Source organism: Geotrypetes seraphini, chromosome 5 (assembly GCF_902459505.1).
Source record: "Geotrypetes seraphini chromosome 5, aGeoSer1.1, whole genome shotgun sequence".
Lineage (NCBI taxonomy): Eukaryota > Metazoa > Chordata > Amphibia > Gymnophiona > Dermophiidae > Geotrypetes > Geotrypetes seraphini.
In genome coordinates this window covers 123,026,584-123,038,807 of record NC_047088.1, presented here as the reverse complement: position 1 = coordinate 123,038,807, position 12,224 = coordinate 123,026,584, and the positions used below count along the sequence as shown (strand labels likewise).

At 44.7% G+C, this 12,224-nt stretch overlaps 1 protein-coding gene across 1 annotated transcript in view; it reads left to right on the top strand.

The window, feature by feature from the left end:
• The window catches only part of TRPM8 (transient receptor potential cation channel subfamily M member 8), a 2,182,726-nt gene that overhangs the window by 1,830,354 nt on the left and 340,148 nt on the right, over positions 1–12,224 (top strand). Inside the window, 1 exon segment of the mRNA XM_033944097.1 lies at positions 2,430–2,601. Coding sequence (XP_033799988.1) covers positions 2,430–2,601 — 172 coding nt within the window.

Sequence of the window (12,224 nt, the reverse complement as noted above, 5' to 3'; positions counted from 1 at the left end):
TTGTTGCTGTCACATAAGTCTGCTGGAGCTTCGGGCCATTTTCAGTGCTCTGAAGGCCTTTCGTCATTTGCTTCAAGATTGTGTGTTTCTGGTCGATATATTATGACAACAAACAAGGGGGTACAGGATCCCTGTCCCTTTACCAAGAAGCTCTACGGATCTGGGATTGAGAGATACATCACAACATCTTCCTCTGAGTGGTTTACATCCAGGGCCAGCGGAACTGCTTGGTGGACAAATTGAGCCGCCTTCTCCAGCCACATGAATGGACGCTACACTCCTCCACTCTGCGGCAGGTGTTTGCTCGATGGGGGACTCCGCAGATAGATCTGTTCGCCTCCCCCTTCAACCACAAGTTGCCTCGCTTCTGATCCAGGAATTACTCCTCGGACTGTCTCGAGGTGGATGCTTTCCTTCTCGATTGGACGGACCTGTTCCTCTATGCGTTCCCTCCATTCCCTCTGATTCTAAAGACTCTCGTCCAGCTCAAGTCAGTCCATGCCACCATGATTTTGATAGCTCCTTGGTGGTCCAGACATCCGTGGTTCTCCCTTCTGCTTCAGGGAGCCTCTGCTTCTGCCTGTGTTTCCTTCTCTGCTGTCTCAGAGTCAAGGTTCACTGCTGCATCCCAATCTGCAGTCTCTGCACTTAATGGCTTGATTCCTCTCAACGTGATTCCCTCCTTCTGTTTCTCTCAGTCTGTTCAGGATGTTCTTGAGGCCTCTCACCAGTGCTACACCCAGAAATGGACTAGATATGCTGTGTGGTGTGCTAAGAATCGCATGGAGCCACTGTCTGCCTTCTTGTCTTCCGTGCTGGATTATCTGCTGCACTTGTCTCGGTCATAAGAACATAAGAACATAAGCAATGCCTCTGCTGGGTCAGACCTGAGGTCCATCTTGCCCAGCAGTCCGCTCACGCGGCGGCCCAACAGGTCCAGGACCTGAGCAGTAATCCTCTATTTATACCCTTCTATTCCCTTTTCCAGCAGGAAAATGTCCAATCCTCTCTTAAATCCCAGTACTGTATTCTGCCCTATAACATCCTCTGGAAGCGCATTCCAAGTGTCCACCACACGGGTAAAGAAGAACTTCCTGGTATTTGTATTGAATCTGTCCCCTTTCAACTTTTCCGAATGCCCTCTTGATATTTTATTTTTTGAAAGTTTGAAGAATCTGTCCCTCTCTACTCTCTCTATGCCCCTCATGATCTTATAAGTCTCAAATCGACATCTATTTGAGTCCACCTCAGTGCCATTGCTGCTTTTCATCAGCCGCTTGGTTTCCAGTGGTTTCCCAGTTTATGAAAGGTCTTTTCAATGTCCATCCTCCGCTCAAGCCTCCTCTGGTGGTTTGGGATCTGAAGGTGGTTCTGGCTCGGTTGATGAAACCTCTCTTTGAGCCCATCGACACGTCTCTTTTGAAGTATCTCACTTGGAAAATGGTGTTTCTGATTGCCCTCACGTCTGCTCGCAGAGTCAGTGAGCTGCAAGCTCTGGTTGCGGACTTGCCTTTTACTGTTTTTCATCATGACAAGGTGGTCCTTCGTACTCATCCTAAGTTCTTGCCGAAAGTGGTTTTGGATTTCCACCTCAACCAATCCATTGTTCTTCCTGTGTTTTTTCCTAAGCCTCATTCTTATCCTGGAGAAGTGGCGCTACACACTCTTGACTGTAAGAGGGCATTGGCTGCAACGCACTCAAGCTCATCGGACGACTCCTCAACTCTTCATATCGTTTGATCCAAATCGGTTGGGGTGTCCTGTCTCCAAGTGCACCTTGTCCAACTGGTTGTTACTTGTATTTCCTTCTGCTATGCTCAGGCTGGTTTCCCACTGCAGGGTCGGGTCTTAAAGCCAGAGCGTCTGTCGCTTTGCTCAGGTCCACGCCTATTGAGGAGATCTGCAAGGCTGCCACTTAATACTCTGTTCATACCTTCACCTCACACTACTGTCTGGATACTTTTTCCCGACACAACGGCCAGTTCGGCCAATCAGTTTTGCGTAATCTGTTCTCCTAAATTGCCAACTCTCCCACCATCCCATTCTGGTTAGCTTGGAGGTCACTCACGTGTTGAGAATATGCTGCCTGCTTGTCCTGGGATAAAGCACAGTTACTTACCGTAACAGGTGTTATCCAGGGACAGCAGGCAGATATTCTTGCAACCCTCCCACCTCCCCTGGTTGGCTTCTTTGCTAGCTATCTGAACTGAAGCCATGCTGAGGAGACGCGCCCCCTAGCTGAGCAGGAAGGCACACATGCACATGCGCGTTGCAGCGCTAGCAAACTTTAAGATCTTCAATCAAGTTTGCTTAAAAAGCTGTCCACGACGGGGCTCCATGGATGATGTCACCCACATGTTGAGAATATCTGCCTGCAGTCCCTGGATAACACCTGTTACGGTAAGTAACTGTGCTTTTTTTTCTCACAGCTGATTGATGTATTCTTCTTCCTCTTCCTTTTCGCTGTGTGGGTAATTGCATTTGGTGTGGCACGGCAAGGCATCCTACGCTTAAATGAACATCGTTGGGAGTGGATATTTCGATCTGTCATTTATGAGCCTTACTTGGCAATGTTTGGCCAATACCCTTCTGACATCGATGGTATGATATCAACAGAAATAAATACTGTTACTGATAAAGCAGGAACTTAGGATCACATTGTCACAGGCAATATGGTTAGCAATTAAATAGCACCTAGTGTATAATTACAGAAAATTCACCTAGCACAGGACTTCCAAAACTGATCTACAGCAGTTCAGGACTGTATATCATCCACAATAAATGTGGATGAGATAAACTGTATGCACTGAGACTAAGACTTATTATGATAGTATTATTGTATTAACATAATTTATGTGTTTCTCAAGATAAATATAGATGCATTCATGTAACCCATTCTGGGCTACCCTGGGAGGACAGGCTAGAAAACTATGATCAACCTAAACCTAAGTATATGCAAATTAATTTCATCCATATTCATTGTAGACAAGACAAAATTAGGAATCCCTGATGAGGCAAAAAAAAAAAGATGCATTGATATTCAATGGAAAAAGAGAGGAAAGGGGAGTCCCATGAAAGTCTCTCATAAAAGTTAATGGAGTGGGGAAGGAATCACACTGGTCTCCAGTAGATGAAAATAAGAATAAGGAAATATAGAAAGGACTTGACATGGCTGTGTTTTGTCAAAAGTGCCTGCATCAGGAGTAAACCTTTTATATTCCTAAATAGGTGCATAATTTCACTAGTTGAAAGGTACAATTAAATATGCAGTAACAGAAGTCTAAGCAATGCTGGAGTACATGTTGAGTCCTTTCTATATATTCTTATTTAGAATAAAGATTCACCATTTGTTTTCATCTACTGGAGTGTAGTTTCTTTCCCTCTCTGTTAACATTTTTTAGGTTGATATTCAATGGCATTTATTCTGGTATGAGTGGTAACTACCCAGATAAGTGACTCTGAAGACAAGTTATATTCAAATACAGTAGGTATTTTCCTGTTCCAAGAGGGCTTACAATCTAAATTTGTACCTGAGTCAATGAAAGGTTAATTCTGCTAAAATTAGCAGATAGGAAACTGATAGTGGTGACTGATAAACGGGTAAACTGATAGTGGTGACTGATAAACGGGTAAGTATTTTTGAATGTCTAACCTTACAATGCTACATTTAGGCCTGCTATTCATTTTCATAAATTTAAGACCCAAAGTTTATATCCATTATTGGGGATTAGTGCTGAACTCTCATATTTTTATTTCCTTGCTCTAAATCCATTCCAGATGTCACCCACTTTTTAGAATCCTAAATTTGGAATCTTAGTAAAATTAGGGTGCCAGATTTAGCAAGTCAACCCTAGTACATTTTCAAAAGGCTAATTTTTATTAGGGTGCCAGATTTAGCAAGTCAACCTTAGTACATTTTCAAAAGGCTAATTTAGAAACCTAACTCTTAAATTTAGGAAAGTCAAATTCAAAAGCCCTTATTTCCAAAGGCACCAAGCAATTAGAGGGCATTTCCATAAGAGGGGGCCTCCAGTTTGCACCCTGATGCCATACAGTGAGGGCTTGATTCTATAAAAGGTACCTAGCGGTCCCTACATGTAGGGGTTGTCAATCAACTGCTAGGTGTCATTTATAGAATCCTGCCTAGTGGTGCCATTTATAGAATCCTGCCTAGTGGCGAGGGGGGGGCCCTTGTGTTGCCGATCGCTGCAGGGGGGGCGGGCTTCGCAAGAGGCAGGAGAAAGCAGTAAATTACTGGAAGTCACAGGCCTGGGGAGGGGAAGATGGAAGGGCAGTAGAAATACGTCATGATGGAGCAGGGGATGAGAGGGAGGGAGAGAAGGGGAAATATTGGACAAGGGCAGGGGTGCTAGATCATAGGGTGACAGGAGGGAGAGAACAGCAGGAAAGAGAGTGGAAGCAATCTTTGACCCTGAGGGCGAGGGAAGAGAGAGTTGGTGAGATGACTGATCATGGGGAGAGGGCCAGAAGGGAATAGAGATGGGATAGTAAGATAGTGAAGGAAAAAGGACAGGGAGATGTCAGGAGAGGAGATGCTGGGCTACAAGAATGGAGGGAGGGGATATGCTGGAAATTGTAAAATTGTGGGACCGACCAAGGGACAGGGGTGGCAAGGACATGAATGAGAGGAAGATAACCTCTAGCCCCTCACCGCTGCTGCTTTCCCACATGCGCCTGATGCTGATGGCACAAGTTGTTCCCACTTTCATCATCTGCCCTCTTCTCTCCCTCCCTCCACCCCAGGCAATTCACTGAGGGGGGTAGGATAACTGATGGAATTGCCTGGGGTGGAGAGAGAGAGAGAAGGGGCAAATGATGGAAGCGGGGAGAACTTGTGCCATCAGCTTCAGGCGCATATGGAAAAGCAGCAGCAGTGGTGAGGAGGTTAGGGGCCCTCACCTCCTCACCACTGCTGCTGCTTTCCCACATGCTGAATGGGGGGGAAGAAGATAGAGTTAGTGAGATAGAGGAGGGATGAAGGAAAGAGGTGGCAAGACACAGTGAAAAGAGGGAAACTGAGGACTGAATAGTAAGAATGAATTTAATTTAGACGGAGGCAGGAAATAGAGAAGAAAAGGGAAGAGAGAAGAGAATTCCCAGAAACGGGGGAGACAGATATCAGATCTGAGTGGAGAAAATGAGAAGAGAGAGACACTAAAAACCACAGGGAGGAGAGAAGGAGAGATAGAATGAGAGCGATGCCAGACCATGGGGGGAACAGAGGGAAGATGATGGATGCTAGACCAAAGGGGCGGGGGAGCAGAAGGAGAGATGGCAGAGGGAGGTAGAGATTTTCTGGAAAGGGCAGACACTGGATAGAAAGAAGTGAATGACAAGAAGATGAGGAAAGCAGAAACCACATGACAAGATGTAGAAAAAAAAGTTTATTTTTTATTTTATTGCTTTAGGATAAAGTAATATTTTAGCTGTGTTGATAAATGTTTAGAAATAGAAATGGTGATCCTTTTATTGGACTAATTTTAATATAGTTTTGGCTAACTTTCAGAGACCAAATTCTCCTTCCTCAGGTCAGGACAGGATACTGTAACAGCAGTATACTTTACTGACCTAAGGAAAAAGGGTTTGACCTCTGAAAGCTAATTAAAAATATATTAGTCCAATAAAATGGTATCTTATTTTCCATTTTTTGTTTTATTTTTATTTGTTAATTTGTAAAGTGATTTGTTATTTCTCTTTTTTTCAAATTTACATCTGCTATCTTTATATTTTGTTCAGTATTGGGGGATATGCACCACTGTTTCTTCACCCCTAAACTGTACCGTTCCTTCATTTTATAACACAAGGCAGCATGCTGAATGCTTTGCACTGCTCCGATGGTCACAGAATTCCTATGATCGTCAGAAAAGCACAGAACATTCAACCCGCCAGCCAGCGCTAAAAACCTCTTCTGTGCTTTTGTAAAATGGGGGTAGGGAGTTTAGTTTGTGATTACTTATTCCATACTGGGTGAGGGTGGTTCTGTGTCCTGTGTGTATGAAAGACATGGTTTTCTGTTAGCATTGACCAGCCTTGTTTGGCGAAATGCATCAGGCATGGTTCCTGGGAGCACCTTGAATATACCTGATTTGAATCTCCTTATTGGCTGCCTATTTTCTTTTGTTCCACGTTGGATTCTTTGGTGGACCGCTTGCCTTGTTGTTTTGTTACAAATTAACATACATGGAGTGGAACATACTAGAGTGGTTACCAATACGTATGTATTTTTATACATAGATATGGGTTACAGCTGGACGACATAGAGTGAGGCAGTTGAGAGGAGTTGCAAACTTGGTTATTAATATAGACTTATGTTTCGGATAGTATTACTGCTTTACAATGCATTTGAACACCTTTTATATATATGTATGAAAAGGGTTTAGAGTTAAAGTCCTGGGCAAGTAGGTGGGAAAAGAAGGAAGGGGGGTTTTGTTCAGAGATGTTTAGGGGTTGCATAGAAGAAAAACTGTGCACTGGTATGCTAATCTTTGTTTGTTTTGAATTTAAAAAAAAAAAGAAATACAAGTGGAAATAAAAAAGTAAATAAGAAAACAGATAAATGGGGGCGGGGCATGAGTGGAGTGGGGCAGGACAGGGGCAGGGCATGGGCGGGGCAGGGCCGGGGGTCCCAGTGTACTTGAGTGCCTAGGGGCCCTCGAAGAATTAATCCTGCCCTGTAGGCCGGTATATACCAGGCCTAATTTACTGGCACATAACTCAGATGCTTAACTTGGATACATGCCCTCCCCCCCTTGTGGCAGTCAACAATGTGCTCCTTGTGACCTTTTCGGCTTTCCCTCTGACACCACTTCTTATGTACAGCACCTCGAAGTGACATCAGTGGGAGAGCTGACGGGGTCGCGAAGAGCACGTTGTTGACCACTGTGAACAACAACTTCAAATAGAGATATGGGGGAAAGAAAGGTCTGTGTGCGTGGATGTTAGGAATGGGAAGAGGTAGGGGGATGAAGAGGAGGAGGGGTGATGGCACTCCTACCAACATGGTGCCCAGGGTGGACCGTCCCTCTTGCCCCCCTTACTATGCCACTGCAAGCGAGATCAACTAGAAGAAAGCTGCAGGCAAGCCACAAGGCTGTGGAAGAGGTCCACAGAGGGGGAGAGAGGAAGAGAGCCACTGGGGCTGGAGGAGAACAGGTCTACACAAGAGCGAGAGAACTGCATGAGAGGGAGAGAGCCTGGCTGCTGAAAACTCTGCACTTCAAGAGAAACAGAGAAAGCCTAGCTGGAAGCAGAGAGGAGAGCTGCATTTGGGGCCCCTGGGAGAAGGAGAGAGAAAGCCCAGGTGAGTCCAAAGCAACCATAGCCCACCCCCCTGAGAACATTATTTAAGGCCTGCCTCCAAAAACTTTTATGTGAAAGCCTGTCTTTGCAAAGTTTGATTTAAAGCCTGCTTCCAAGAACTCCATTTAAAAGCTGCCTCTGGGTTTAGTGTTAATCAATAATTGTAGTTAGCACAGGACGGGTGGGAAAAGCTGAACTGAAAAGAGCTCAGAGATCATTGCTGTTGGGGAGGGATAGATAGGAACCCACTTTGCATATTTTCTTTTCTTTTGTATTTAGTTTAGTCCATATGGTCTCTTTTGCCAGAAACCCCCACCTTTCACTGACTGAGGACCGAGAGATAGGGTTTTGCTTTATTGATTTGTTTAAGTTAGGTCATTAGATGCCCAGAGTTCCTGAGTCAGCAAGCTGATCCCAACTACCTGCAGAGAAGTGGACCCTGAAAGATCATGGTACCCAATATGAGACACCTGCAACATTTCCAGAGACTTTCTTAGTCTGGTAACACTGTGTACACCCAAATGTGTTGTAAAAGGCCATATTTATTCCAACGAAACACATCTCAGATCTGAATATGAAGAGAAACTGCCAAAGAGGCAAAAACTCATAACAATTTTTTTAGGTATATCAGAACCAGAAAACCTGTGAGGGAATCTGTGAGACCACTGGATGATCAAGGAGCAAAAGGGGTGCTCAGGGAGGATAAAGCCATAGCAGAGGGACTGAATGAATTCGTTGCTTTGGTCTTTACGGAAGAAGATGTAAGAGATCTACCTGAACAGGAAATTGTTTTCAAGGGTGATGATGTGGAGGAACTGAAAGAAATCTCAGTGAATCCGGTAGATGTACTAAGCCAAATCGACAAGTTAAAAAGTGATAAATCACCTGGACTGGATAATCTACATCCCAGGGTACTAAAAGAACTCAAACATGAAATTGCTGATCTGTTTCTAAAGGTTCCGCCCTAGATGTATTTATGTGGATTATTTGTTTGTTTTAATAAAGCCATCAGTTTGGACATCGATTCTCCACAATTTTTTGTTTTCTAGTTAGTGATCTATAACCTATCTCTAAAATCATCTGTAATACCTGAAGATTGGAGGGTGGCTAATTTTGCACTGATTTTTTAAAAAGGGTTCCAGGGGAGATCCAGACCGGTACAGACTGGTAAGCCTGACTTCAGTGCCGGGTAAAATGGTGGAAACAATTATAAAAAAAATAAAATTGTGGACATAGACAAACATGATTTAATGAGATAGAGTCAGCATGGGTTCTTGCCTCACCAATTTGCTTGATTTATTTGAAGGTGTGAATAAACATGTGGATGTAGTGTGTCTAGATTTTCAGAAAGCTTTTGACAGTTCCTCATGAGAGGCTCCTGAGAAAATTAAAGAGTCATGAGATAGGTGGCAAAGTTCAGTTGTGGATTAGGAATTGGTTATTGGATAGAATACAGAAGGTAGGGTTAAATGGTCATTTTTCTCAATGGAGGAGAGTAAACAGTGGACCGGTGCTATTTAACTTATTTATAAATGATCTAGAAATTAGAACAAGAGAGGTGGTTAAATTTGCTGTTCAAAGTTATTAAAATGCATGCGGATTGTGAAAAATTGCAGGCAGACCTTAGGAAATTGGAAGACTGGGCATCCAAGTGGCAGATGAAATTTAATGTGGACAAATGCAAAGTGATTCACATTGGGAAGAATAACCCAAATCACATTTATCAGATGCTAGGGTCCAAGTTTCCAAGTTTATTTAAAAGTTTCTATCCTGCCCTAGGGTGAACCTTCAGGGCAGCTTACAATCTAAAACATAGTACAATAACAAATGCAGTTTACAAAAATAATCCATACATAATACATAAATTATGGTTCAAGGGGAGAAATACAAAAAATTCAAGCAAAGAAAGAAATTAATATTAGGGATATTCTTCTGTTTTCCAAGATACTAATAGCGCTACCTGTTAAATCTGAGAATATGCATCAGAGAAAAGATGTGTTTTCAAGTTTTCCCTGAACTTATCAATGGAAGTTATTGATTTAAGAGCCAATGGTAGTGAATTCCGCTTCAGCTTGGAAAAGAGACAGCTGAGGGGAGATATGATTGAAGTCTACAAAATCCTGAGTAGAGTAGAATGGGTACAAGAGGATCGATTTTTCACTCCATCAAAAATGACAAAGACTAGGGCAGTGTTCTTCAACCTTTTTACACCCGTGGACCAGCAGAAATAAAATAATTATTTTGTGGACTGGCAAACTATTAAGACTGAAATTTTAAAAAACCATTTCTGCCCCGTCTCCGCAAGCTCGGTCCCCGCAAACCATCTGATCCCATCTGCATAAGCCGCAGTTATGATTTTATATTGAACGTATTTTATTAAAGTATAAAAAGAAACAATATTCTGAACAATTGTGATTTTATAAATACAAATATACAGAGCACGGACGGTTTTCCCTGTCTCCCCTCCCCTTCACATATATCCCCTCTACTATCAAGAAAACTGAACAAGCCAAGTTATTATAGAATGCTACACAGAAATATCATGCTAACAGAATACTGCAGTCCCCAGTTAAGTCTCTAGCAGATATATATTTCAAATCTGATATATTCTAATGACAAAATAGAAATAAAATGATTTTTTTTTCTACCTTTTGTTGTCTCTGGTTTCTGCTTTCATCTTCTTTTCACTCTTTTCCTTCCAGCGACTACCCAGTCTCTTCAATCCAGCATCTGCCCGTTCCATCCACTGTCTGCCCTCTTCCCCTTCCATATGTATCTGACTTCTTTCTATGCCCCTCTCCCCTGTCCATCGAGCCTGTGCCTCCTCTCTCCTTTTTACATCATTCATTCCAGCTTCACTGCTTTCTTCATTTTTCTCTCTCCTACACTAGCATCTTTATCCCTCTCTCATTTCTCTGCTGACCCCTTTCCAGCATCAATCTCTACTTTCTCATTCCTCTCTCTCCCCTTTCCCTCATCTGATCTCTCCATTCCACCCTGACCCCCTTCCCGTCCCGTAATCCCCCTGCCAGCTGTTTCCTTCCTCTATTCCTTCTCCCTTCATTCCTCTCCCTATCCAACATTAACTCTCTTCCCATCCCTTTAGCTCCTCCCCTCCCAGCAGCATCTCTCCTTCTACCTTCCTCCAGGTCCAGTAGTAGCTCTCCCTTTATCCAGCAGCTTCCCAGCCTCCTACAGTGGCTTCCTCCCCTTCCAACAATTCTCAGTACTTGCCTGCAGCAGTGATTTACTTAGGCAGCCTTAGATCCATGGCCGCCTCTGAGGAAGGAGGAAGTTGCCGGTGAATCACTGCCCTGGCAAGTAGGAGAGCTGCGGGGAGGGGAGACAGCCACCATCAAAGGCTCCCCAGGATCTTGCTCCTGCACACGCTGACCATCTCCCTTGTACCTGCAGCTCTCTCCCTGCAGATCATTGACTGAACCATATTCCTGTCATTCCCTTCTTGGTTGGGGTTTGACAGTGAGAACTTTTCGGCACCCCTTGTAGAATGAATTAAATGTATCCCACAGGGAATTATCTATATAATAAAATGCTAAGCGCGCATGCTTCCCTGATCCCTGATCTATCGGGCTATGGCGGCAAGAGGCTGTCGGTTTCAGGCCCGCGCAGCAGTGCGGACTGGCGGCTGCCAGGAGGAGTCGGTTTCAAGCGCTCACGTGTGCGCATAGGGTTCTTTCCGTGTAAGGCAGATCGTCGTCGTCGCCCCCTTCCCCCCCCCCGGCGCACCCTTCCCCCCGTCAGCGGCAGAGCAAATCAGGGCAGTAGAAGGCCGCGAAGCAGCGTGTTTAGAGTGCTGCAGCTGCTGCTAGAGGCGAGAGTTTTGTCAGGACCGCGGGAAGGGGGAGCCGGCAAAGGACTAAGGGACACGGAAAATTTGGGACAAATTAGAGTGCAAGGAGGATAGTAATCGTGAGTTACGTCCCAGTGCCACAAGGGGACATCAGTACAGAGCTTAATTTTCAAGGTTCCTTGAGACCAGATAGCTATGTTAAGGACCAGCCCTCCTAGGATGTTACCAGCTCACCACCCCAGGACAAACAGCTTCAATATAAGAAATGTAATCCTTAGTTGGGTTACTGAGCCATAGCAGATTTTTTTTTTCGGGGTGGGGGTGGGGTGGGGGGAGTGTCAATGTCTTATATTCCATTTAATGATGCTGAGGGGCAGGAGAGGGTATTTTCCCTATCTGTCCTGGTGGGCTTACAATCTATGAATATATTCATGTAAACCGTTCTGAGTTCCCTTGGGAGAACGGCATAGAAAATTGAATAAATAAATTTAAAAAAACGAATGTACCTGGGGCAATTGCGGGATTAAGTGACTTACCCAGGGTCACAAGGGGCAGCATGGGATTTGAACCCACAACCTCAGGGTACTGAGGCTATAGCTCTAACCACTCACTCGGGCCAGGGGAGCGGGAAAGGGGGCTGCTTTGGGGGGAGAGGTGTGCTGGGGGCCAGACAGCAATCATGCTTTGCTCGGATGGGGGAACAGAAGGGGGCCACAGAGCAGGCAGGCATGGCACAACTGGGGGCCAGGGAAAGAGGGAAAGGGGTCTGCTTTAGGAGGAGGGGTGTGCTAAAAAAAAAAAAGACAGACAGTGGCCAAGGAGAGAGAGAGAGAGAAAGAAAGACAGACACACATCTATTGACCCGACTTTTACCTCCCTGCAGCGCGGCCATTAGCACCAGAGCCCAGAGACTAGCAGAGGAGAGGCAGCGTGGGAGCCCTGCTCCGCCCCTCTCCCCGACCTGCGAGGGACCAGACTCCTCATACACCACCACAAGCCAGAATCTAAACACATAGGCGATTACCTTCATCAGAGAGGAGAGCGAACAGAAACTCTCTCCATCCACCCCTCAAACAAAATGGAAAATCACGCA